This window comes from Tachyglossus aculeatus, chromosome X1 (genome assembly GCF_015852505.1).
Source record: "Tachyglossus aculeatus isolate mTacAcu1 chromosome X1, mTacAcu1.pri, whole genome shotgun sequence".
Lineage (NCBI taxonomy): Eukaryota > Metazoa > Chordata > Mammalia > Monotremata > Tachyglossidae > Tachyglossus > Tachyglossus aculeatus.
The window spans coordinates 112,401,210-112,429,189 of NC_052101.1; the positions used below are offsets into that span (position 1 = coordinate 112,401,210).

Here is a 27,980-nt window from a genome sequence, read left to right on the forward strand (position 1 = left end):
CGGTGGCGCAAGCACATAATATATCATCCATATAGTGAATAATATATGCCTCATGATGTTTGACGCGGAGCGGCGCTATCAGAAGCGCAACGTAAGTCTGGCACATTGTGGGGCTATTTTTCATTCCCTGGGGGAGGACCGTCCAATGATATCTCGCAGTAGGTTGAGTCCTGTTGGCCACAGGGACTGAAAACGCAAATTGAATACGATCGTCCGGGTGGAGCGGAATAGAGAAAAAACAATCCTGAATATCTACTACTAATATCGGCCAATTTGTAGGGATCATAGCCGGGTTCGGGAGCCCAGGTTGCAGCGCTCCCATCGGCTGCATTGTCTTATTGATTTCTCTGAGATCAGTCAACATCCTCCAGGCCCCCCGAGCGCTGTTTTATCACAAAGACAGGGGAATTCCAAGGGCTATCGGAGGGTTCAATATGCCCCGCCGCTAATTGTTCCGCGTCTATCACTTGTAAAGCAGCCAATTTCGGGGTTGGTAGCGGCCACTGCTCCACCCATACTGGTGTATCAGAAGCCCACGTTATTCGTTGGGCGGTTGGGCGGTTGACCCCGACCTTTGCAGTGGCCGCAAAGGAAAAGGGCGCGGTGAATTACACAGGTGACAATTGTCGGTCGTAATTACGGCCCCCATTTGTCCTAAAAGATCACGTCCCCATAAATTAATGGGGAGGCGATCTAACACATATGGTTGAATGTATCCTGATCGGCTATCAAGCTCCCAGTGTAGGTAAGCGGCACTTTGAGAGGGGAGGGTAACCTCTCCGATGCCTTCTAACGGGGCAGCCCCGGTTTGCAGTGGCCATGCTGGGGGCCAGTCCCTTTTTGTTAGGACCGAATGGTCAGCACCAGTGTCTACTAAACCAATAAAGTCTCGTCCATTCAAACGGACTGTCAATCTCTGACGGTTTTGCCCAATGACAGCGGACCAATAAGCTCCTATGCCGGAGCTGCCAAAACCCTTTGACCCCCATGGATCCTTGGTCCAAACGGAGCCTAAAGCGTAAAAAGGAAAGATCACCAATTGAGCAATGCGTGAACATTCAGGGAGTTGCACAACCCGAAGACTGTATGCCAAAACAGCTAATTCCCCCCGATAGTCTTCATCCACCACTCCCGGCAAGACAATCAACCCCTTTTGAGTTAGTCCGCTACGGCCCAATATGAGTCCCACAGTACCCTTTGGGAGAGGGCCAGCGACCCCCGTGGGGATTCGTTGAACCCCCATTTCAGGGGTTATAATCAAGTGTCCCACCACGGAGAGGTCGAGGCCAGTGGAGCCGCTAGTGGCTCGCTGCAATTCGCCGATGGTGGACAGTTGTTGGGAGAAGACAGAGCCTGTTCCTTCGGAACAGCTGCGCGTTGCAGAGAGATTGCTGCCCCTATTGTTGTTGGGGCCTGGGGCCGGCCCCTGCGTCCGTTTCCCGGCACAGGGCTGCCATTATTTGAGAACATCGAGCGGCATTCAGAAGCCCAGTGTCATCCTTTTTTGCATTTGGGGCATACTGAGGCTGGTAGCGGTCTGGAAGAGTTCTGTTGTGAGCTACAACAATCCTTCGCAATATGTCCGCTCTTTCCACAGCGAAAGCACGCCATCTCTGCCTTAGTTTGTCTTTGCATTGCTGCGGCCATTAGATTAGCATTGAAAGAGGCTGTTCCTACATCCTGACATCGGCATACCATGTCAGTGATGGACAAGGTCCGTTTGTCCCCAGCTAAGGCACGCTTGCAGTCTTGGTTAGCATTGTCATAAGCCAGCTGTCTTAATAAAATAACTCCCGCCGCATTATCACTGACGCTGTGCTGGATAGCCATCGTCAGGTGGCTGACAAATTGTTCAAATGGTTCTGACGGTCCTTGTAATATTTTTGTAAAACTGGAGTTTTGTTCTCCTTTCGCCGGGAGCTTTTGCCATGCAGCTTTCCCGGCTATCATTATTTGTTGATATGCTTGCAGAGTGTAAGTTAATTGATTGGCAGTGTCCGCAAAAGGCCCAGTCCCTGTAAGCACTCGAAAGCGATTTGGACTGGAGGTCGGGCGCGATCATTGCGATGCGCTTGCTCCGCGCACAAATCAAAAAATTCTGCCTAACAAAGCAAATAGTCTCCGCCATCCAGGACAGTCTTGGCTAAGGTTTGCCAATCATACGGGGAAAGGATTGAGGAAGCAATACTTTCTATGAATGCCAGCACATAAGGAGCCGTGGGTCCATATGTCGCAGCACCCTGTTTCACTTCTTTTAATAATTTGAAATTCAAGAGTTCGTGGGTACGTATTAACTGATCAGGATTAGCAGGGTCAGGTTGCTCCATCACAGGGAAACCCATCAACAGTTCAATAGGTATCTCCTCTCCCCCTTCCATAGCAGCCCCCATCGCTCGCTGCAGAGGTGTTTGTGCTGGTTTCGGGACCCATGGAGGGGGTGGTGGAGGGGGTGGTGCGGAAGGAGCTGGCTCAGTGAAAGAATTCCACTTTCCTTTCGGCCATAGCTCAGGATTACAGTCTATCAATGCAGATTCAGGTGGGGGAGACAAAGTGGGGTCCGGACAAATCATAGCTTCGTCCGGGCCGGAGACCACATCTATCCCCGCCAACTTTTCCTTCAAGGGAATTTTGTGTTCAGGAGTAAGGCAAATCTTTAATACGTTCCATATGGAGAACGCCGCGATAGGAAAAGCCTGGGGTCCTTCTTCTCGTAGTCCGGAACTCATCTGCCTTCCCACTATTTCCCATCGTTCTAAATCCACTATTCCTTCCTTTGGAAACCAAGGGCAGCATTTTTCCACGCATTCTAAAAATTGTTCAATCTGGGCGGTAGTTATAATTAGCCCACGCTCCTTCACTACATCTTTTAACAACTGAATATAGTGATCCCGGGAGCGGAATTGAATCTGTCCCATTTTCTTCCCTGCTGTAAGCCTGGTGTTTGAAAATGAAAGTAAACTTAAATACCTTCACCTTTTCCTTTCTTTGGTGAGTCACTGCGCAGTGATGAGTTGCTTCGTGAGGGTTGCGGTGCTGAGTCTGAGGGTCCAGGGTTCGGGTCCCTGTTCGGGCACCATTTGTTGCCGTTTTCCTCCACGCGTCCGGTGCAGCGGGGAGACGGGCACGCGCAATGGAAGAACACAGGCCAGGCGAGTCTCAAGGTGGACAAGGAGACTGTTTATTCAGCACACCGTGGAGGATTTTATACAGTGAGGAGCCTCAAGGGAGTCAGGGGACAGGCGGATGACTGCAAGCTTATTAGCAAGGCTGAGCTTATCAGCAAGATTGAGCTCATCAGCAAGGCTGAGTTTATTAGCAAGGCTGAGCTCATCAGCAAGGCTGAGCTCATGCTTAGATTGGCACATCCTAAGGCAATTCTCAGAACAGTGCCAAGTTATTTATCTAGCAGCCTGACTTCCTTCATTGTTCCTTGTAGGTCTTCCTGTGAGTACGGAAGGCCTGGCTTACTACCTAGGCCCAGATGTTAGGTCTGCCACACCAGCACAGGTGAGTTCTGACTTGTAGCAGGTGGCCTTCCACTGGCTAGCCACTGCCCAAGCTAGTAATGGAATGGATATGCCTCTGCTTGACTCTCCCTCCCATAGTCAAGACTGGTAGAGTCTGGAAACTCTCCAGGTGTGACTCTGAGAGGGGGATTAACAAGTACTATTATTTGTATTGTTATTAAGAAGAAGAAGATATCAGGCTGACTTTGTCCACCTGAATTTCATCCTTGCTTGCTTTAACTCTGCCCTCTCCTCTGCTCAGCAACATTATTTCTCCATCCTTATTGACTCCTGTGACCATTGCCCTTGGCAAGTGTTTCAGATGTTTAACACCCTGCTGCCCCCCATCTCTTGCCCCTAATGACCTGGCCATGTACTTTATTGAGAAAATTGAAACCATCAGGTGTGATCTCCCTAAAATCTTCCCTGTTCCTCTACATTCTCTCCCTCCTCCTGTCCCTTCTTCAATTCTTCCATCTTTCTCAGCAGTATCAGTGCTTAGAACAGTGCTTGGCCCATAGTAAGCACTTAACAAATGTCATCATCATCATCATCATCTCAAGAAGAGATCTCCCACCACTTCTCAAAATCCATCCCCTCCACCTGCTCCTCTGACCCCATCACTTTTGCACCTTATCAAAGTGCTTGCCTCTTTGCAGAGAGTGCAAGCTGAGAGGTACCAAATAAAAAGGGCAGATATGTAAGGAGTGAGCAGATGGAAAACTTTGAAAGCAATGGTCAGAAGCTTCTGTTTGATATGGAAGGAAATGGGGAGCCATTGTAAGTTTTGAGGAAGAGACTGAGGTGCTTAAACTGTTTTGAGAAGATGATCCAGGCAGCGGAGTATAAGGCAGATTGAAGAGTTGGAGGCAGGGCAGCCAGGGAGGAGGCTGGTGCAGTAGTTTCTTAGTGAAGTGACAAGATTTTGAAACAGGGTGGTAGCTGTAAGGGTGAAGAGAAAAGGTTTATCAGCAGATTTAATATGAGAGGTAAAAGAAAAGAGTTAGAAATAGTAAACTTCTTGAACAGAGTGGGGGTGCAGGAAAACTTTGAAGAAGAGAATTTGGGAGGGAAGATGAGGAGATGAGTTTTAGTTGAGTTTGAGGTGCCGGTGGGACAGTCTTGAGGCGATGTTCTGGAAATGCAGGATTGTAATTTAGATGAGAAAGGCAGAGGCTGGAGAGGTAAATTTGGGAGTCATCACATAGTGGTAGTAGCTGAAGTCTCATGAGCAAATCAGCTTCCTGAGAGAGTAAATTTGGAGTGAAAAGAGTACGGGTCCTCAAACAGCCTTATGGGCTATCCATTCAGTAGTTAATAACATTTGCATGTTTTTAAGCACTATGCTAAACTCTGGCATAAAATACAAGGTAAACAGTGAAGCAGCATGGTGTAGTGAATAGAGCATCACTATTGACTATTGACTACTGGGAGTCAGATGGTCATGGGTTCTAATCCCAGCACTGCCACTTGTCTGCTGTGTGACCTTGGGCAAGTCTGTTCACTCCTCTGTATCTCCATTCCTCATCAGTAAAATGGGGATCGAGATTGTGAGCCCCATGTGGGACAGGGAGTGTGTCCAAACTGATCTGCTTGTATCCACCCCAGCACTTTAATACAGTGCTTGACACAAAGTAAACACTTAACAAATACCATAATGATAATAATAATTATTATTATTAGGCATGGTGCCTGGCCCACATGGTGGTCCCTTGGAAAAAATGCTAGCCTGAAATGAAGAATGCAGAATGCAGAAGGTCTCCAAATCCTGAATTACCCACCCTCAGGATCACCAGCCCCTGGATAAAACTGGCTTTACATTTTCAGGTGGCAGAGACTGAAAGAAAGTTCTAAACTGGAAAGGAAGATATAGGATTTGAATTCAGCTCCTTGGAATGAGGAACACAAACACACACAAATACACATACACACACGCTAGCCAAAAGCAGATGCTCCAATTGATCCCCTGTCTACTCTTGTAACCCACAGTCCATTCCCTTCCCTTTCCTTTGTTGATCTACAGTCCAGTGTTTGTACTGGTGCAATAATAATTCTGGTATTTGTTAAGCACTTACTGTGAGCCAGGCACTGTTCTGAGTGCTGGGGCGCATACAAGATAGTCGGGTTGGACACAGTCCCTGTGCCATATGGGGCTCACAGTCTTAATCCCCATTTTACTGATGAGGGAACTGAGGCACAGAGAAGTAAAGTGACTTGCCCAAGGTCACAGAGCAGGCAAATGGCGGAGCAGGGATTAGAATCCATGACTTCTGACTCCCAGAGCCGTGTTCTATCCATAACGCCTTGCAATAGTGGTCATGCATCTGTATGTCCCTAAGGACCCCATCCACACGAATCACCATTGTCATCATCGTCAACAATACTGACAAAATACCTTATTAGGCACTAAGGGAGCCGACAGAAGAAGTATATGGCATAGTCCCTGCCCCTTAAAGGGGCTTACGGTCAAACGGGTGAGATAAACCAATGTAAAAATGAATCAAGAGTGCCTGAGCAGAGCTAGAAATAACTATCTCAAGTGGGCAAATAACCATCACAGCAAATCTAGCCAGAAGGTGATCCCAGTGCACGATGAAGTGGCTGAGGGAAACAACATCTGGGTTGTAGCCACAGTCTAAAAAGTGGCAGTTTACTGACTCTATCTCTAGATCGTAAACTCCTTGAGAGCAGGGATTGTGTCTACCACCTTTTTGTCTGTTTGTTTTTAACTCTTTTGTTTGTTTCACCAGACACTGTATTAAGTGCTGGGGTAGATGCAAGCCACTCCGTTGCACTGTACTCTCCCAAAATACTCTGCACACAGTAAACACTCAATAAATACCACTGACTGAAGACTGCACAAGCACTTTATGATACGCTGCATCCCTGCCTGTCTACGTACTCATGGTATTCTGTGCCACAGCAGGAGCATGACTGGCAGGGACTCAGGAGTGTGAGTGATGCTACCAAGCCATGAACAAACAGGATAATCAGGTTTTCGGTCCTGAAGTGTCAGAATAGAAGCTAACCCGTCATTCCTGATGGGAGACGAATCCATCCCTATGTTTCCCAGAAGTGTGTTCTACAATATAGTAGGCACCAATTGATACTGTTGATACAGATACCGATTCTAAAGAACAAATCTGTTATAGTGTAGCTCTCCCAAGCACTTAGTACAGTGCTCTGCACACAGTAAGCACTCAACAAATACCATCAATTGATTGATAAAGCTGATGACCAGAAACTTTTATTTTAGTGGGGAGTCATTGGAGCTTTATTAATAAAGGGAGTGACGTGCTCTGATGAGCATTTTAGAAAGGCAGCACATGCACTGTGTGTAGGAACAGGCTAAAGAGGGGAGAGGCTGGAGGCAGGGGGAGCAGCAGCCAGGAAGTGATGAGGACTTGGACCAAGGTGGTGGTCGAAAGAGTAGAAAGGCCACCTGTTGTAGATCAGAAGTTCTCAGAGGGCAGGGGCTAGCAGTGTTCAACTCGCTCTATGGAGTGTCCAGCCCAGGCCCAAATGTTCGGGGAAATTGCTATGGTCACAGCTGCTCTCCCACAACCCCATGGCATTATTCAGTCTGCTTGGCACACAGGTGTTTGTTCATAATGAGCCGCCCTTTGGAAACAGCGCTTTCTTAAGGATTCCTTTGTGCCTGGTATCAGCTGCATCATCTCTGCCTTTCTCTGACCCAGCAGCTTTGCTGTTCCCAGCACAATGGGGGGCCTGGCCCCTGGGAGTCGTGGTGGTGAATCAGCCACTGTCTCCCACACTGCTGCTGCTTCTGGGTGCTGTCATCCCAGGCCCTGGGATCCTGCCACTGTAGAGGACAGGGGTGGATCTTGGACACTGGCTGGGCACCAAGCCATTTTTAATCGTGAGGGGATGAGCGGAAAGGGGGCGGAGGTTTTGCGGGGGAGAAAAGGGGATGGGACTGGGGAGGGAGAGGCCGGTTGTGCAGAACTAATGGGGGTCAGGGGCCCCAATCGTGGGTCTCTCCAACCCTGTTCAGAAGCTCTGTGATCTCGCCAGTGGGAGCGAGGCAGGGAGTCTGGCCTAGACGACAGCAGGGGCAGGATGTTGCCGATTTGTACTTCCCAAGTGCTTGGTACAGTGCTCTGCACATAGTAAGCACTCAATAGTACAGTGCTCTGTATACAGTAAGCACTCAATAAACACGATTGAATGAATAAATACGATTGAATGAATGAATGGCAATTTTCCCCCACCCCCCTGGCTAGAAACCCTGGGAAGGTGGGCAATGGCTCTCTTTGCCTCAAATGGCTGGTGTCTATGGCATCAGGGATCTATGGCATCAGGGATCACCTATACCCACTTTATGCACCAAAAGAGAGGTGGAGTGAAGTCACCAACCACAAATGTGCCTCTGTCTATCTGGCATATAGGGAATTGTGCAGCCCTAAAATAATTCTGAGCATTGATTGAAGGACCACTGCTCATCCATCCCCTCTTCCTTCTTTCCCATCACTCCAGATGCTCCCTATCCCAGCTTAATTTCTCATATCTTTCTCTGTCTGGACTTCCTGCCCACTCTGAGCCTGCTCTCAATACAGCCATGTCTAGAGGGGTGGGTGGAGATTGAGGGGTTGGTGGTCTCTCCATAGTCTCCAGGACCCTCTTTCAACACTGGCCCAGTCTTAGCCAAACCAGGTTGGCCTGCAAGAGGAGGGAGAGAGAATCTTGTGTGAGTGGAGTTCGGGGGCAGTCTAATTGCCAATTTTACTGCTCTGCTGACATGAATCCATCACCAAACTAGCGGTTGCCTTCACTCTCCCAAAGGCCGCAGGAGGGCTCCAGAAGGAGGCACAGGCCAGAAGTAAGCTCTACTCAAAACGAAATGATCATCCAGCCCAGGTCCCCCTCGGCCCATCAGAATCCCCATCAACGAGGCAGCAGCTGTGCTGGAGGAGGCTGCTTCTGTTGCCCTCATGACCCCCAGTCCAGAAGAATCAGTTCATAATCAATAAAACGTACCCAGTGACATACAAAGATTCTGGCAACAACTTTCAATGTGTGTATGGGGACGGAAAGGGAGCTCCTAGGTGGGGAGCATGTGGGATGGGGCTAGGGAAGGGCAAACGGGCTGTGTGGAGTGAACGGGTCAGAGAAGGCGGTTTTAGGTCTCTCCGGCCCTGCTCAAAAGCTCTCGGGTCTTGTTGGAGCCCCGGCTTGAGCTAGGCTGGGAGTCCGGCTGATTTTCTACTGCATCCCAGCCCGCACACTTTGCTCCTTTAATGCCAGCCTATTCATTCTTCCTCGATATTATCTATCTTGCTGCCAGCCCCTTGCCCACATCCTTCCTCTGGCCTGGAACTCCCTCCCACTTCCTTTATGACAGACCACCACTCTCCCCATATTCAAAGCCTTATTAAAATCACATCTCCTCCAGGAGGCAGCATGGCCTAGTGGTAAGAGCATGGACCGGAGAGTCGGAGGTTCTATTCCTGGCTCTGCCACTTGCCTGCTGTGTGACCTTGGGCAAGTCATTTAACTTCTCTAACCCTCAACTACCTCATCTGTAAAATGGGGATTAAATCCCACTCCCTCCAACTTAGACTATGAGCCCCATGTGGGATTTTTAGACTGTGAGCCCACTGTTGGGTAGGGACTGTCTCTATATGTTGCCAATTTGTACTTCCCAAGCGCTTAGTACAGTGCTCTGCACATAGTAAGCGCTCAACAAATACGATTGATGATGATAGGGACTGCATCCAGCCTGATTACCTTATATCTACCCCAGTGCTTAGTACAGTGTCTGGCACATAGCGCTTAACAAATACCATTAAAAAAAGAGGCCTTTCCCTAAATCCTCATTTCCCTTACCTGTCCTTCCTTCTCCATCGCATACGCCCTTGGGAGAAGCAGCGTGGCTCAGTGGGAAGAGCATGGGTTTGGGAGTCAGAGGACATGGGTTCTAATCCCAGCACCGCCACTTGTCTGCTGTGTGACCTTGGGCAAGCCACGTAACTTCTCTGTGCCAAAGTTACCTCATCTGTAAAATGGGGTTTAAGACTGTGAGCCCCTTGTGGGACAACCTGATTACCTTGTATCTACCCCAGTGCTTAGAACAGTGCTCAGCACATAGTAAGGGCTTAACCAATACCATTATTATTATTACTAACTGTACCCCTTAAGCCCTTGATATTCATCCCACCCTACAGCACTTACTTACATATCCTTGCACTCTGCCATTTCCCCTATATAGAACTTACTTTAATGTCTGACTCCCCGTCTAGTCTGTAAAGTTCCTTGTGGGCAGGGATCATGCCTACCAACTCTATTTTACTGCATTTTTCCCAAGTGCTTAGTACAGTGTTCTGTGCAGTAAGCGCTAAATAAATACCACTGATCCATGACTATGGTTTCACCCATAGCTGGAAAACCAGTAGGGAGGGAAGAAGGTTCCCAAGAGAGGTGGCTTTTGAGTAGGGCTTTGAAGGTGGGGTAGATATGATATTCTGAAGCTGAGGGAGTTTCTGGCAGGGGAAGCAACATGAGCAATGTGGTGGAGGTGGGAGGTGGGAATGAGGTATGCTTAGAAGCCTACCTCCCCTTCTCCAGTTCATACTTCACTCTGCTGCCCAGATCATTTTTCTACACAAACATTCTGTCCATGTTTCCCCACTCCTCAATAGTAATAATTAATTATGGAATTTGTTAAGTGCTTAATAATAATAATAATGGCATTTATTAAGCACTTAGTATGTGCAAAGCACTGTTCTAAGCGCTGGGGAGGCTACAAGATGATCAGGTTGTCCCATGGGGGGGGGGGGGGCACAGTCTTAATCCCCATTTTACAGATGAGGTAACTGAGGCCCAGAGAAGAGAAGTGACTTGCCCAAAGTCACACAGCTGACAAATGGTGGAGCCAGGATTTGAACCCATGACCTCTGACTCCAAAGCTCGAGCTCTTTCCACCGAGCCACACTGCTTACTATGTGCCAGACACGGTACTAAGCGCTGGGGTGGATACAAGCAAATCGGGTTGGACACAGTCCCTATCCCACATGGGGCACACAGTCTCAATCCCCATTTTCCAGATGAGGGAACTGAGACACAGAGAAGTGAACTGACTTACCCAAGGTCACACAGCAGACAAGTGGCAGAGCCGGGATTAGAACCCATGACCTTCTGACTCCCAAGCCCGTGCTCTATCCACTATGACATGCTACTTCAAGAACCTCCAGTGGTTGCCCATGCACCTCTGCATCAAACAGAAACTCTTCACCATTGGATTTAAAGCACTTAATCCCCTTGCCCCCTTCTACCTAACCTCACTGCTCTCCCGGTACAAGCTAGTCCGCACACTTTGCTCCTCTATTGCCAGCCTACTCACTGTACCTCAATCTTGTCTACTTCATCGCTGACCTCTCACCCATGTCCTGCCACTGGCCTAGAATATGCTCCCTCTTCAGAGCTGACAGTTACTCTCCCCACCTTCAAAGCCTTACTGAAGGCATATCTCCTCCAAGAGGCCTTCCCTGACAAAGCCTTCATTTCCTCTTCTCCTACTCCTTTCTGGGTCACCCTTGCACTTTGATTTGCTCTTTTTTCCACCCTGTCCTCAGCCCTGCAGCACTTATGTACATATCTGTAATTTATTTAATAATATTAAAGTCTGTCGCCCCGGCCCAGCCTGTAAGCAAGTTGTGGGCAGGGAACATGTCTACCATCTCTATTATACTCATATATATATTGACACTTTCTACACCACCCTTTCTACTGAACTCAATTCACTTGCTCCCCTATCCCTCTGTTGATCTCATACCACTAACCCACAGCCCTGGATTACCTCTACAGTCCACCTCCTTCCCTCTCGTTCATGAACCACAGAGCATTGCTGGCAGAAATCTAGATGTCAGGCTGACTTTGTTCACTTCAAGTTTATCCTTGCATGCTTTAACTCTGCCCTCTCCTCTTCCCGGAAAAATTATTTCTCCGTCCTCAATGACACCCACGCCCATCGCCAGTTGTTCCACATGTTTAACTCCTTCCTTCAACCCCCTGTTCCCCCACCTTCTCCATCCCTTGCCCCCAGTGACCTCCTTCATTAAGAAAATTGACACTATCAGGCATGATCTCCAAAAAATCTCCCCTGCTCCTCTCCAGTCCCTCCCCTCTCCTGCACCTTCTTCAACTCTCTCATTTTTCCCAGAAGTATCTCTAGAAAAAATCTTCAGCCTTCTCTCAAAATCCACCCCTTCCATCTGCACTTCCAACCTTATTCCTTCGCACTTTATCAAAACACTTGCCCCCTCTCTTCTTCCCTCCCTGTTATCTTCACTGTTCACTCTCCAATGGCTTCTTCCCCACTGCTTTCAAACATGCCCATATCTCCCCATCTTAAAAAAAACCCTCGACCCCACAGCTCCCTCCAGTTATCACCCCATCTCCCTCCTACCATTTCTTGAGTCAGCTGTCCACACCTACTGCCTCAAAATCCTCTCCTCCAATTCTCTGCTTGACCCGATCCAACTGGCTTCTGTCATTCATTCATTCAATTCATTCAATCGTATTTATTGAGCACTTACTGTGTGCAGAGCACTGTACTAAGCGCTTGGGAAGTACAAGTTGGTAACATATAGAGACGGTCCCTACCCAACAACGGGCTCACAATCTAGAAGGGGGAGACAGACAACAAAACAAAACATGTAGACAGGTGTCAAAATCGTCAAAACAGAATTAAAGCTATATGCACATCGTTAACAAAATAGATGGTAAATATGTACAATAGAGTAATAAATCTGTACAAATATATACGGGTGCTGTGGGGAGGGGAAGGAGGTAGGGTGAGCAGATGGGGAGGAGGAGAAGAAAAAGGGGGCTTGGTCTGGGATGGCCTCCTGGAGGAGGTGAGCTCTCAATAGGGCTTTGAAGGGAGGAAGAGAGCCAGCTTGGCAGATGTGCGGAGGGAGGGCATTCCAGACCAGGGGAAGGACGTGGGCCGGGGGTCGATGGCTGGACAGGTGAGAACAAGGCACAGTGAGGAGGTTAGTGGCAGAGAAGTGGAGGGTGCGGGCTGGGCTGGAGAAGGAGAGAAGGGAAGTGAGGTAGAAGGGGGCGAGGTGATGGACAGCCTTGAAGCCGAGAGTGAGGAGTTTTTGCCTGATTCGTAGGTTGACGGGCAGCCACTGGAGATTTTTGAGGAGGGGAGTAACATGCCCAGAGCATTTCTGCACAAAGATAATCCTGGCGGCAGAGTGAAGTATAGACTTCTGTCCCCTTAACTCCTCAGGAACTGCCCTCTCAAAGGTCACCAATGATCTCCTTCTTGCCAAATCCAGTGGCCTCTACTTATTCCTAATCCTCCTTGACCTCTCAGCTGCCTTTGATACTGTCAACCACTCCATTCTCCTGGAAACATTATCCAACCTCAGCTTCACTGATACTGTCCTCTCCTGGTTCTCCTATCTTTCTGGCCACTCATTCTCCGTCTCTTTCACGGGCTCCTCCTCTGCCTCCCATCTCCTAACTCTGGGGGTCCTTCAGGGTTTAGTTCTGGGTTCGCATCTATTCTCCATCTACACCTACTTCCTTAGAGAACTCATTCACTCACATGGCTTCAACTACCACCCCTACGTGGGAGACACCAAATCTACATCTCCATCCCTGATCTCTCTCCCTCTCTGCAGTCTCGCATTTCCTCCTGCCTACAAGACATCTTTACCTGGATGTCCTCCCATTACCTCAAACCTAATATGGCTAAAACTGAATTTCTTATCTTCCCACCCAAACCCTGTCCTTCCGCTCACTTTCCCATCACTGTTGATGGCACCATCATCCTTCCTGTCTCACAAGCCCATAATCTTGGTGTTATCCTTGACTCCTTTCTCTCATTCAACCCACATATTCAAGCCATCACTAAATCCTGTCAGTTCTACCTTCACAATATTGCTAAAATCTGCCCTTTCCTCTCCATCCAAACTGCTACCACATTAATACAAGCACTTATCCCATCCCACCTTGATTATTGTATCAGCCTCCTTGCTGACCTTCCCTTCATCCTGTCTCTCCCCACTCCAGTCCATATTCCACTCTGCTGACGGGATCATTTTCCTTCAAAAACGTTCAGACCATGTTTCAATCAATCAATCAATCAATCAATCAATCAATCGTATTTATTGAGCACTTACTGTGTGCAGAGCACTGTACTAAGTGCTTGGGAAGTACAAGTTGGCAACACATAGAGACAGTCCCTACCCAACAGTAGGCTCACAGTCTAGAAGGGGGAGACAGAGAACAAAACCAAACATACTAACAAAATAAAATAAATAGAATAGATATGTACAAGATAAATAAATAAACAGAGTAATAAATATGTACAAACATATATGCATATATACAGGTGCTGTGGGGAAGGGAAGGAGGAAAGATGGGGGAGATGGAGAGGGGGACGAGGGGGAGAGGAAGGAAGGGGCTCAGTCTGGGAAGGCCTCCTGGAGGAGGTGAGCTCTCAGTAGGGCCTTGAAGGGAGACTGTCCCTATATGTTACCAAGTTGTACTTCCCAAGCGCTTAGTACAGTGCTCTGCACACAGTAAGCGCTCAATAAATACGATTGATGATGAGGAGGAGGAGGAAGAAAGCTAGCTTGGCGGATGGGCAGAGGGTGGGCATTCCAGGCCCGGGGGATGACGTGGGCCAGGGATCGATGGCGGGACAGGCAAGAACGAGGCACGGTGAGGAGATTAGCGGCAGAGGAGCGGAGGGTGTGGGGTGGGCTGTAGAAGGAGAGAAGGGAGGTGTGGTAGGAGGGGGTGAGGTGATGGACAGCCTTGAAGCCGAAGGTGAGGAGTTTCTGCGTGATGCGCAGATTGATTGGTAGCCACTGGAGATTTTTGAGGAAGGGAGTAACGTGCCCAGAGCGTTTCTGGACAAAGACAATCCGGGCAGCAGCATGAAGTATGGATTGAAGTGGGGAGAGACACGAGGATGGGAGATCAGAGAGAAGGCTGATGCAGTAGTCCAGACGGGAGAGGATGAGAGCTTGAACGAGCAGGGTAGCGGTTTGGATGGAGAGGAAAGGGTGGATCTTGGCAATGTTGCGGAGCTGAGACTGGTAGGTTTTGGTGACGGCTTGGATGTGAGGGGTGAATGAGAGAGCCGAGTCCAGGATGACACCAAGGTTGTGGGCTTGTGAGACGGGAAGGATGGTAGTGCCGTCAACAGAGATGGGAAAGTCAGGGAGAGGGCAGGGTTTGGGAGGGAAGACAAGGAGTTCAGTCTTGGACATGTTGAGTTTTAGGTGGCGGGCAGACATCCAGATGGAGATGTCCTGAAGGCAGGAGGAGATGCGAGCCTGGAGAGAGGGGGAGAGAGCAGGGGCGGAGATGTAGACCTGGGTGTCATCAGCGTAGAGATGATAGTTGAAGCCATGGGAGCTTAGACGGTATGTGCTAAGCACTTACTTTGTGCCAGGTACTATCCTAAGCACTGGGCTAAGTACAAGATAATGAAGTTGGATGGAATCAATGTCCCACTTGAGGATTATAGTTTTAATCCCCATTTTACAGAATGGATAACTGAAGCACAGAGAATAATAATAATAATAATAATGGTATTTGTTAAGCACTTACTATATGCTAGGCACTGTTCTAAGCGCTAAGGTAGATACAAGATAATCAGGTTGGACACAGTCCCTGTCCCATAAATAGGGTTTACAGCCTTAATCCACACTTTACAGATGAGAGAAATGAGGCAAAGAGAAGTAAAGTGACTTGCCCAAGGTCACACAGCAGACAAGTGGCAGAGCTGAAATTAGAACCCAGGTCATTCTGACTCACAGGCTCGTGCTCTATCCACTAGGCCACGCTGAGAAATTATGTGACTCACCCAATGGACAAGTGGTGGAGCTGGGATTAGAACCCAGGTCCTCTGACTCCCAGGCCTGTGAAGTGGGTTGATGGGTTTCTAATTTATGGAGGCTTCAGGGTGTCTTTATGACGAAATCAGCACTAGATTCTTTTTAAATCCAGAATCACTTTTCTGACACTGTCAATCCCAATAAAAACAGAATAGCAGCTTTATTTATCCCTTTATGTCTGGCCTGCATCACTAAGAGTTACATCGCTGTTCACCCAGTCTTCCCATCTAATTGTGCAAGTCAATGAGTGTTCCATGCATCATCTATTCCAAAATTCTTCCTGTAGCCTTCCAACTATATGTGCACACCCCGGATGAGTGAGGCACTCACTTCCGCTGTCCTAGCTTTGGGGATCAAAAGGGGTTGAACATGGATGGGCTGGTTGTAGATGGGAAAGGAGTAGGAAATAAAAAGTAGGTAGAGTCTATGGGAGTTAGTTTAACACCATGTTAGCCAGGAGACTAGAGGCAGAGGAAAAAACAATAAAAAACCAAAAAAACCCCCAACCTTCCCCAGAAGTACCCCATTCCTCAATCAATCAAGCAATGGTATTTATTACTGTACTGAACTAATTCCCCTCTCCCTAGTCTACTTTAATATCTGTCTCCCCCTGTAGACTGGAAGCTCCTTGTGGGCAGGGATCACCGCATCTGCCTACTCTGTTGTATTGTGCTTTCCCAAGCATTTAGTAATGTGCTTTGCACACAGTGAGCACTCAAAATTCCAGGAGTTTACAATTCCTGGGCCAAACTTAGGTGGGTTCCTGTCATTCCATCCCAGCAGCTTGACAGGCAGAAGTCATCCTGTTGCTATAATCTGTGCTGATCAAACCCTGATTTGAATCCTGAAACGAATCAATCTCCACACTTTATAAAAGATGTGGAGAAACTGGAGAGGGCACAGAGAAGAGCAACTGTTAGGATCACCTCCTTCCCCTCCTCACAAGCCCCTGGGGTCTCCTTATTGCTCTCTTTATACAGGAAATGGTGGCTTCAAAGTTTCCGCCAGCTGTCTCTCTCTTACCTACCCACTTTCCTCTCCCACTGCACCCCTCTTTATGCTCTTGACTCCGCCCAAACCAATCTCCTCACTGTCTCTCACTCTCACTTTTTCTAGCCCCAGTCCACTTATCACACCTGGCCCTCTACATGGAATTCTCTCCCCCTTCAAATCCACTGAATCACAAACCCTCCTCACTAAACCCTCCTCCCCCTTCTAGACTGTGAGCCTGTTGTCGGGTAGGGACCGTCTCTGTATGTTGCTGATTTGTACTTCCCAAGCGCTTAGTACAGTGCTCTGCACACAGAAAGCACTAAATAAACACGATTGAGTGAATGAATGAAGACTTCCTAAAATACCACCACCTCCAGGATGCCTTTGCCAATTAACCCTGCCTTCTTAGTCACCTTAGCACTCGTATATGGCTGTTTCTCATTTAATTGCCTTGTTTTTACCATTTGTAGCTATGCTCTCTTTTTCCTATTGTATGTTTGACAATTTGTGTCAGTTTGTCTTCCCCAATAGATTGCAAGCTCCTCGAGGGCAGGATCGGCGTCTTTTGTGTGTTCCCCAGTGTTCAGTACAGTGATCTGCCTACAGTAGGCTCCCAGTATAGTGTCCTGCACACAGTAGGAGCTCAGTAGTGGTCTGTTCCCAGTAGCCACTCAACAAATGCTGCTGCTGATGGAAAATAGGACCTAGGAAGAAAAGTTGAGGGAACTGAGGATGTTTAGGCTGGAGAGGTAAAGGTCTGGAGGACTGAAGTGCTGCCTTCAAGAATATTTTATGGGGAAGAGGTTGACCAATTGCTCACCATATCCCCTGAAGATTGAACAAGAGGAAATGGGCCTGAACTGCCACAGGAGAAACTTGGGTTAGATGGAATAATAATAATAATAATAATAATAATAATAAATAATTGTAGTATTTGTTAAGATCTTACTATGTGTCAGGCACTGTACTAAGCGTTGGGGTAGACACAAAGCTGGACACAGTCCATTTCCCACATGGGGCTCACATTCTTAATCCCCATTTTCCAGGTGAGGAGATTGAAGCCCAGAGAAGAGAAGTGACTTGCCCAAAGTCACACAGCAGATATGTGGCAAAGCTGGGATTAGAACCCAGGTCCTTCTGACTCCCAGGCCAATGGTCTTCTTTTTCTTTCTTTCTATGGTATTTGCAAAGCACTGTACTAAGTGCTGGGGTAGATGCAAGGTCATCAGGTTGGACACAGTTTCTGTCCCACATAAGGCTTGCAGCCTAAGTAGGAGGGAGAATAGGTATTGACTGTCCATTTTACAGATGATCTCATCCTATCCTGATTGGATTACTGCATCAGCCTCCTTTCTGATCTCCCATCTTCCTGTCTCTCCCCCCTTCAATCTATACTTCACTCTGCTGCCCGGATTATCTTTCTACAGAAACACTCTGGGCATGTCACTCCCCTCCTCAAAAATCACCAGTGGTTGCCTATCAACCTTCGCATGAAGCAAAAACTCCTCACTATTGGCTTCAAAGTTCTCCATCACCTTGCCCCTTCCTACCTCACCTCCTTTCTCTCCTTCTACAGCCCAGAACACACTCTGCTCCTCTGCCACTAACCTCCTCACTGTGCCTCATTCTCACCTGTCCCACCATTGACGCCTTGCCCACGTCCTACCCCTAGCCTGGAATGCCCTCCCTCCACACATCTGCCAAACTAGCTCTCTTCTTCCCTTCAAAGCCCTACTGAGAGCTCACCTCCTCCAGGAGGCCTTCCCAGACTGAGCCCCCCTTTTTCCTCTGCTCCTCCTCCCCTCCCCACCACCCCCACTCCCTCCCTCTGCCCTTCCCCCTTCCTCTCCGCACAGCACTTGTGTATATTTGTACATATTTACTCTATTTTATTAATGATGTGTATATATCTATAATTCTATTTATCTATTTTGATGGTATTGTCTACTTGTTTTGTTGTCTGTCTCCCCCTTCTAGACTGTGAGCCTGTTGTTGGGAAGGGACTGTCTCTGTTGCCAAATTGTACTTTCCAAGTGCTTCATACAGTGCTCTGCACACAGTAAGCGCTCAATCAATACAATTGAATGAAAGATGAGGAAATTGAGGCACAGCAAAGTGAAGTGACCTGCCCAAGGTCACAAAGCAGGCAAGTGGCAGAGTGGGATTAGAACCCAGGACCTCTGAAGTTCAGGCCTGGACTCTTTCCATAGGCCACAATGCTTCTCTATTTCCTGACTGCCAGGAATCCTCTGGCACCAAAGCCTGTGCCCAAGGGAGGGTGTGGAATCTCCACCCTCCAGAAATCTTTAAGGAAATAATTTGATCCCTTTCCATCTTGGGTGAGTTAGTCACTCACGTGTCTGGAGTTCTGGGATTCTAAGATTAATAGGTATCCTGCCAGGCCCCCAAATCCCCTTCAATCTGCCCAGAGCCCTTTAGGTGCCTGCCTGGCTTTCAGGGATTCTCTCCAGCTGTGCCTAAATACACAGCTGCCAGCTTCATGGGAGTGATAGAAGCCAACGTGTGCCTCTACCCTGATCCCCCTGTTCCCAGCTGGGGGTGAAGTCTATCTTCCCACCACCATACCTGTCTGGGCCAGACTCCCGACCTCGTCCCCCCTGAATCTGAGAGCTGAAGGATAGGACTGGAAAGACCCCAGATCGGGTCTCTCTGTTGTGTCAGTTCTGTGCAACCTAATCACCCCAGCCCCTTCCCGCTGGCTCCCCGCCAAATCCTCTCCCCCTTTCTCCTTACTACACATAGATGAAAAGTTGGCACCTAGGCTTCAGTGTCTCTCAACTGTCAAGACAACCCCGACCCACACTTTTTCACCTTCTCTCTACCCCAACCATCTTTAATCCAGACTGCTGACCACTCGGATCCTAATTTTTCCCACCTGCACTCCTCCAGATCAGCTCCTCCCCATTTCCGATAGATCAGGATGTGTGGGGAGGAGGGGAAGAAGAGACGGAGGGAGAACGGAGGAGGAGGGAGAAGGGGAAAGAGGAGGGAGAAAAAAGAGACGGAAGAGAAGAAAGAGGGAAAGGGGGAGAAGGGAGGGAAAGGGGGAGAAGGGAGGGAAAGGGGGAGAAGAGAGGGAAAGGGGGAGAAGGGAGGGAAGAGGGAAAGGGAAGGACAGGAGAATGGGGAGGTCGACACGGAGGAGGACAGAGTATTAAACTGCTCTGTACTCGCAGGTGGAGGGAGAAGAGAAGCCGAGGAGCCGCGGGGCCAACACAGAAAGATCCTGATTCCCCGTGCACGCGCCCACCCAGATCAACTCCAGTCCCGGACTCCTGGGTTCTCAGCCTGGTCCCTCGCCCCCAGGCTCTGCAAAGATCTTGAGTCGGGAGCATCTTAGGGAGCAGGACACTGCTGAGCAGAGGAGAATCCGCGGAAGGGGTCCGAGGTGGAGTGGGAGTGTCATCTCTCCCCATCCCTCGTTGGCCTCCCAGAGGGACACTGTGACTCTCCCACGGCAGAGCCCCCGAAGGGAAAACTGCCCCGCTGCAGCAGGCTCCAAAGAAGACGAATTTGCCCCGAAGACTTATTTCTCTCCTCCCAGACCCCATTCCCCTCCCCGCGAGAGGACCAAAGGCTTCCTAAATCCCAGATCCCCCCGACCCTTCGTTTCCTCCCGCTGGCCGAGTCCCCCGGGGGGTGTGGTGGGACACCATGCACCCGGCGGGGAAACTAGTCCCGGGAGCCCCGTCTCCACCGGACCTCAACTCCTCCTTCCCGCTGCTGAACGAGTCCTCTTGCTCCGGTTGCTTTAACGGCTCGGCGGGACCCCAGAGCCCCCCATGGCTGGTGGACGCGTGGCTGGTGCCGCTCTTCTTCGCCGTGCTCATGGTGGTGGGGCTGGCCGGCAACTCTTTGGTCATCTACGTGATCTCCAAGCAGAAGCAGATGAGGACGGTCACCAACTTCTACATCGGTGAGACGGATCTTGGCTATGGCTACGCCGCCCACCCCCAATTTCAGTTTTCCCCTCTGTAAGGTAGTGGGAGAGAGGGAATCAGGGTGTTCCAAGGAGGGGTGACTCAAACCCTTTCCCTCTCCTGACATCCCTCTTTTCAGTCCACTCTGTCAAAATGACTTTTAGACCGTGAGCCCACTGTTGGGTAGGGACTGTCTCTATATGTTGCCAATTTGTACTTCCCAAGCGCTTAGTACAGTGCTCTGCACATAGTAAGCGCTCAATAAATACGATTGATGATGATGATGAAAATGAGGGGGAGGGAGAGAGGTTGTGCTGACTGGATGGAGAGAGGGGGACAGTTTGTTAAAAGTTCAGTTGCCGGTTTGGAATGGGTCAAAAGCTGGGAGAAGTAGGAGAGGGCAGAGGGCCTTAACCTAGGCTGGTCCCCACCACCCCTGGCTGCCTGGAGGCAGAGAGAGGGATGGACAAGATTTTCTTCCAAGGCCACATCCACTTTGAGGATTCAGGCCTCAAAGGAGGCTTGGACAAGGAGTCCATAGGCAGGAAGGGCAACCGGAAGGTGGGCCTTGAAACAAGCTTCTCGGCCCACCTGCAGCAAATCTGGCCACCACTGACATCATCTTCTTGGTGTGTTGCGTCCCCTTCACCGCCATGCTCTACCCCCTGCCCAGCTGGATCTTCGGGGAATTCATGTGCAAGTTTGTCAATTACATCCAGCAGGTGAGGGGCCATATGGGAACCCCGAGGGGAGGATTGGAGATGGGAGTAGGCATCAGCTGTGAAAGGGGGGCAATGGGAGTTAGTGGTCTCCTATGAGTTTCCAGCTGGGGGGCAAAGTGAGGGTTGTGACATCGCTGTTGCCACCCCTGCAGATATCTGGGCTGGGCACCTGGCCTCATTCCCCCGCAAAGCACCCACCAGACCTCCGAGCTTCTGAGAGGGGCCAGAAAGACCTCAGATCGGGGCTCTCTGACCTGTAAGATTTTGCAGTCTGCCTACCTCTTTCTGGCCTCCATTCCGCTTCCTCGTTCTCTAAAAACCTCACCCCCTTTCCACCTTCCCCCATCCCTCACCTCACAAAGTTGTCACCTATGGGGGAAAGGCATAGTCTGTGTCAACCCCCAGGGGCTGAAAGAGAGGGTGTGAGGGAGGCTTGTTGGAGGGCACCAACGAGCCAGGCTTTGCCTCATCTAGGTGTCTGTGCAGGCCACCTGCGCCACCTTGACTGCCATGAGCGTGGACCGCTGGTATGTGACTGTGTTCCCTTTGCGTTCCCTGCGCCAGCGCACCCCACGGGTGGCTGCAGCCGTTAGCCTGGGCATCTGGATCGGTGAGTCCGGGGTTGGCAGTAGGAGGAGGGAGAGGTGGGTATATTGCTATGAACTGGGTAATATGTGAATGAAACACAAATGCCAATCGGTACCACAGGAAGCTGAGAAGTTTGAATTTATTGGTAGGTTTAAGAGGGGTTTGAATAGATTCATGGACAAGGGAAAGTTCCTCTGTTGGAAACGGAGTCCTCTGGCTGAACAGGCCATGTGTCTGACATAGGAATGACAGTGTGGTCTGATGAGGGACAGAGGCAGAGATATAGAAAGGGTGAGAAAGGTTAGGGTTGAAGAGCACTAGTTAGAGTTGTTAGGCCTGAGCACCCATCATCCTGTTCCTCCAAGCATTGTGATGACGCTTTGGGAGATAGAGCAGTGGGCTGGGTAGAGCATGGATTTCACCCAGGATGGCACTGCACACAGTGTGATGATAGAGAAATAGACAGTGATCGAGACAGCCAGTGGTCTCCCACGAGTTTCCAGCGGTGTGGTGAGGGGGGTGGGGGAAGGTGATGAGGGACAGAAAAGTTAAAATTTAGATCCACAAACAAGAAGCCTATGCTGAATCACTAGAAGGAAGTCGGGGATGGAGAAGGGAAAGGCAGGGGTGTAGGATGATCCATCCCTAGCCATGAACAGGGCCACAGTCACACAGTTCTTCCGAATGTTCCAGCTCCACTGTTGGAGGCATCGTCCTGGACTGGGTGGACCGTGGGGATGAGCCAGGAATAGCATTTAGCTATGGCAGTTAGAGGGTTAATGCACCCTCCATCTCCCCCAATCACTGGGCAGGTTCCTTTATTGTGTCCTCGCCGGTGCCCGTCTACAACCAACTCACTGAAGGCTACTGGTTTGGGCCACAGACCTACTGCATCGAGTCCTTTCCATCACCGTTATACGAGAAAGCTTTCATCCTCTACAACTTCCTCATCGTCTACCTGCTGCCCCTGCTCACCATCTGTATCTGCTACGCAGCAATGCTCTACCAGATGGGTAGGCCCACCGTGGACCCGGTTGATAACAACTTCCAGGTACCAGTGCCCGCCTCTCTGCTGCCCCTCCCTTGCCCCCTTCACATCTTTCCTTCCTCCTGGCTCCCTCTGCCCCCATTGCCCTTGGGATCATTTGCTTAATATTTTGCTTTTTCTAAAATGCTTGCCTGTCAATGATTTCCTTTATTCCTCCCAACATCTTTGAGAGGGAAAGAGAGGCAAGGATTAGATTCCCAGTGGTATGGTGAGCACAGGACTGGGAGTCAAGAGACCTGGGGTTCCAATCTCATGTCTGCCCCTGGTCTGCTGTGTAACTTTGGCCAAGTTACTTAACCTCTCTGAACCTGTTTCATCATCTATAAAATGGAGATAGGATACCAGCTCTCCCCACCACTCTTAGACTGTGAACCCCTCGTGTGTTCACTATGCCACAGTCTGATTGTCTTTTTTTTAAATGATATTTAAGTGCTTACTATGTGCTAGGCACTGTACTAAGCACTGGGGTAGATACAAGATAATCAGGTTGGACGCAGTCCATGTCCCACATGGGGCTTACAAGATTATCTTGTATCTCCCCAGCATAGGCACTTAATAAGTATCTTCATCATTACTATTATTATTATCAGTAGAAGCCTGGGGCCCAGAGATGTTAAGTGACATGTCCATGATCACCCAGCAAACCAGTGACCAAGCCACAACTAAAATTGGGGTCTCTGAATTCCCAGACCCCCTCTGCCACCTACAATTGTAGACTCTAGGGGCCTTCCCCACTCGTCTACACCTGCATCTTTCTCCCTCAAAGGGACGCTGGGGGGGCTCAGCAGGACTCTCCAACTTTTTGGGGGGGTTGTGTGATTAGTATTTCTCTCCATATGCCACTTTCTCTCCTCTCTCCCCTCAGCAGAGCAAGCAGTAGTTGGGGGTGAGGGGAGGGTGAGGAATGAAAGGGAACTGGTGGAGCATTTCCGAGAATAGGGACTCTCACCCCCTTCTTTCCTCTTCCAGCAGAAGGATCAATCAATCGTATTTATCAGAGGTGGCAAAGATGGGGAGTGGAGGGCAGGGGGGCCCTCTCCTCCCAGCCCCCTCACAGCAGGCCGGGGGCTGCACCCCCAGGGGTCTGATAGCAGGGGTGAATATCAAACATGCCGTACCCTGGGGCCGGCTGGGAGGCTCCATATTTGTAGCAACATTATTCATATAAATTTTGCCCTTAGGGGAGTTGCTATTAGTGTTATTAGCTGCATTGATGTCAGCATCCTTGGCATCCATATAAGGATTATTAGTCCATTTAGAGTTAATCTTGGCAGCATGTTTGATTAGCCCAGTAGACCATTAAAGTCTAATCAGTAATTCATTGATAGGGTTTAATAATATCTTTTGGCCAGGATATGAGAGTGTTGTTTATTAGAGGCCACGGGGAGGCCATGTAATTGGAATTCTTCCCAACATTATGGCCCACCTCAAATCCTACGGTTCTGCAGTGGATCATGGTGGTAGAACGGGCTGTGGAATATAGGGAGACACAGCCAGCATCCTGACAGAAGTTATGGGCAGAGATATGGTCCTCCTGACTCAAGTGCCTGCTTATGGGAGAGAAGGGACTTGTGTGCAGCAGCAGGTGTGTGCTATAACTCATGCACCCTGAGGAGTCACACACGTGTCTGTGTGTGCACGATAAATACAGTGTTTGTGTCTGTGTGTTCTCCCTGTTCCACTGACTCAATAAGAGACTATCAGTTCCTTGAGGGCAGGGCCTCTGTCTTTTCCTCACTCAGTACAGTGTGTGTGTGTGTGTGTGTGTGTGTGTGTGTGTGTGTGTGTGATCTGCTTCCCAACAGCCTATTGGCATTATGACTGCAGGGACTGTCTTCTTTTCCCTCTGTCCCTCTCTCTAGCATGCAGTACAGGATGTGTGTGTGTACGTAATAATAACACTAACTTTAATTGTGGTATTTAAGCCCTCACTATGTGCCAGACACTGTACTAAACATTGAAGTAGAGATAAGATAATCAGGTTGGGCACAGTCCCTTTCTGACCTGGGGGAGGGGGAGAGGGAGAGAGAGAGTACACACACTCTCTTACCTTCTTCCCCTCCCCACAGCACCTGTATATATGTATATATGTTTGTACGTATTTATCACTCTATTTTATTTGTGCATATTTATTTGTTGTCTGTCTCCCCCTTCTAGACTGTGAGCCCGCTGTTGGGTAGGGACCGTCTCTATATGTTGCCAACTCGTACTTCCCAAGCACTTAGTACAGTGCTCTGCACACAGTAAGCGCTCAATGAATGAATGAATGTGAGTCCCATCTCCCCCATCTGACTGTCAATCCCTTGAGTGTGTCTTTGCCTTCCTCTGTCCCTCCCCCAACAGCCCAGCACTGTGTGTTTGCATGTCCCATCTCCCCCATCAGACCCTCGTCCCCTCAAGGACAGGGAGGATGTCTTTCCTCCCTCTGGCACCCCACCCCGCCACCCAGCCTCAAACCTCTGCCCTGGAGTGGGCCCTCGGCCCAAAACATGGCCCGACTGACCCTCTTTTCCCTCACCCTCCCCAATGGGGCAGGCGCAGCTGCTGGCGGAGCGCTCGGAGGCCATGCGAACCAAGATCTCCCGCATGGTGGCTGTCGTCGTGGCCCTGTTTACACTGTGCTGGGGCCCCATCCAGCTCTACATCCTGTTCCAGGCCTTTAGCCCCAGCTTCCAGCGGAACTACTACACCTATAAGGTGAAGATCTGGGCCCACTGCATGTCCTACACCAATTCCTCCATCAACCCCATCGTCTATGCCTTCTTGGGAGCCAATTTCCGCAAGGCCTTCAAAAAGGTCTTCCCCTTCATCTTCAAACAGCGTGTGGGCAGCGTTGGCCCCCCCAATGCCCGCCTCAACACCGAGATGCATTTTGTGCCCTCGGGGCTCCCGAGGGGCTCCTTGCGTAGAACCGCTCCTGTCGTGGCTGCCCAACCACCGCCAAGAGCTGAGTAAAATCCAGCTTGGGAGGAGATGGGTGAAGAGTCTGGCAGTGGTTTTGAAGGTGGAGTGAAGCTGGGTGTGGGTAACGGTTTGAGGGGGTGGGGTTGGCCTATCAGCTAGCCCCCTGGGAGGTGAGTGGGGTATCTCTCTGCAGCCCAGGGTCCCTCTGGTCTCACTGTGGGCAGGGAATGTGTCTTATATTGTTGTACTCTCCCAAATACTTAGTACAGTGCTCTGCACATAGTAAGTACTCAATAAATATGATCGATTGATTCCTTTCACCTTGGTCCCTCTACGGGGAGGGGGGCAGGCTGGCTGCAGCCTGAGTTCTTCTGGGCTCCTCTGGTGGTATTTCTGGATTTGGGGGAGATCCCTTCTTTGAAGAGGTTGGGGGGAACCCCCCCAGAAGTGGGGGCTTCCCTAGGCAGAGTTTCATTAGGGCCCTTGAGAGGGGGCCTGGTCCAGGCTGGACTGAGTTAGAGTAGAAAAAGGCTGCTTGCTACTCCTGGGGACCAGGATGCCAGGGTTTCTTGCACCCTGTCGAACAGATCCCCCAGAAACCTAAGAGGGATTCTAGTTCCCTCCATCCCACGCTTAGCTTTCCCATGGAAAAGAGCTGCTGTTTCCATAAAACTGTTGATCGGTGGATTTCCACCAGACCCTCGGCAAACCCAACGGTTTAGCATCCCCTGCTGGTTCCTCTGTTTCCGTTTCTAGGTCTCCAATCTGTCGGAGTCGTCCCCACCGCCCCACCCCAGGAAGAGGATGGGAGCGGGAGAGAAACAAGGCAGGTGCAGATTTTGGGAAAAAATTTCTTTTTTACAATTGAAAATTTCAATTGTCCAGCAAAGCTTGGAGTTGGTGAGAGACTTTGGATGAGTGAGGGATAGAGAAGTCAATCATTTCAGTAGTATTTATCGAGCACGGGATGTGCAGAGCACTGTACTGGATGCTTGGAAGAGTAATAATAATAATAATGGTATTTGTTGAGAACTTACTATGTGCCAGGCCCTGTACTAAAAGTTGGGGTTGATACAAGCTAATTAGGTTGAACACAGACCATGCCCCACGTGAGGCTCAGTCTCAATCCCCATTTTACAGATGAGGTAACTGAGGCAAAGAGAAGTTAAGTGACTTGCCCAAGGGCACACAGCAGACAAGTGGAGTACAATACAACAGGGCTGGGAGACATGATCCCTCTGATTCTAAGCCTGGGCGTTCCATTCCTTTCCCCCCCCCCGTTCCTCCTCCCCTCACCAAAACAGATTTTTCCACTGACACTATCATTCATTATATTTCCACCCAGGATTTAAGAGGTTAACTCCTCTAACTCTTTTGTGGGAGGGAGGTGGAATATCAGTGCTGAGGATCCAGCCTTTCCTCAGGATTTGAGTGAGATCTGAACTCAGAACCAAAGGAGGGGTATAGGCACTCAGGCTTCAGCAGGTGGGAGCTGGTTCTGCCCACCACTCTTCTTTCCAGAGGGCTGAAAACACACACACTCTTTCTCTCTCCCTCTCTCTTTTTCTCAATCCAGGTGGGGGGAGCTGGGGAAAGTCAAGGAATTAGCTGCTTCCAGGCAAAGGGGATTCCAGAACAGGGCACCCAACCGTGGGGACTCCCTGCTATTTGAACTTTTTCCTACCGAAAGCCAGAAATGGCTATGTGGGGCTAATGCGGGGTGTTAATTTCCTCCCTGAGGTGAGAGAGGTCAGAGCAAGGATCTAGTCCAGGCCAGAGATCTGGACAGGGAGGTCCGGACTGTTTCAGCAATAACTTGGGTAGTCTCCCAGTCCCCCTTACTCCAATCTGGAGGTTGGGAAGTCTCTAGTCCAGGGGCTGGGGGTGCCTTTGGTTTAAACTGTAAATCAGGTAAGCAGTTGCCTCAGGGGACATGCAAGCAGATGGCTAAGTGCCTCCTGATCGTCCCAAGATGGTGGTTGCTCGGGATATTCCCGAAATGGTGGTTGAATCAAACCTTTCCAAAATGGCATAAGCACATATGCCTTGTCATAGGGGCAGGGGGCAGCACAGGAGCTGAAATGCAGAGTTCCTGTTGAACATACCCTCACCCCTTCTTGGGAAGGTTTTAAACTCCACTCATCCTCCCCTCTCCTCCCCCACCCCAGAATCCCACCTGCTCTCCCCAGAAATAAAACACCAAAAGTTGTTTATGAAAGCACTTTTTTGTTAACCTAGAGGCCAGGGAGCTGCAGGCTCTCCTATTTCCCTCCTTCCAGCCTCCCTCCTCTCCCAGCTCCCTGGGCCCGAGAGGTCACTGGCAGCCGGACTATGGGGCTGGGCTGCGGATGGACAGTGGCAGCGTAGAGCCAACCAAGCCATTTCAGTGAGGC

The 27,980-nt window shown here is 49.7% G+C and overlaps 1 protein-coding gene and 1 non-coding gene across 2 annotated transcripts; one reads left to right on the top strand and one right to left on the bottom strand.

Annotated features, from left to right (window-relative positions):
- Positions 1-52: 52 nt before the first annotated feature.
- On the top strand, positions 53-27,977 carry KISS1R (KISS1 receptor). The gene is made up of 11 exons (XM_038771767.1): positions 53-91; positions 940-1,018; positions 16,916-16,989; positions 19,660-19,786; positions 19,998-20,321; positions 20,923-21,047; positions 21,522-21,657; positions 22,448-22,686; positions 25,219-25,588; positions 26,344-26,417; positions 27,867-27,977. Exons 1-11 carry the CDS (start codon positions 53-55, stop codon positions 27,975-27,977), a joined length of 1,698 nt encoding a protein of 565 aa, XP_038627695.1.
- Positions 3,518-3,654, bottom strand: LOC119920634. Its single transcript, XR_005448365.1, has one exon. It is a non-coding gene; the product is annotated as a small nucleolar RNA SNORA7 (small nucleolar RNA).
- Positions 27,978-27,980: the final 3 nt, after the last annotated feature.

Bases quoted from the DNA above. Each gene is read 5' to 3' on its own strand.
- KISS1R (XM_038771767.1), top strand. From the start codon at position 53: ATGATGTTTGACGCGGAGCGGCGCTATCAGAAGCGCAAC. The intron at 21,658-22,447 runs GTGAGTCCGGGG...ATCACTGGGCAG, and splicing joins TAGCCTGGGCATCTGGATCG to GTTCCTTTATTGTGTCCTCG. The intron at 26,418-27,866 runs GTGCAGATTTTG...CCCTCCTTCCAG, and splicing joins GCGGGAGAGAAACAAGGCAG to CCTCCCTCCTCTCCCAGCTC.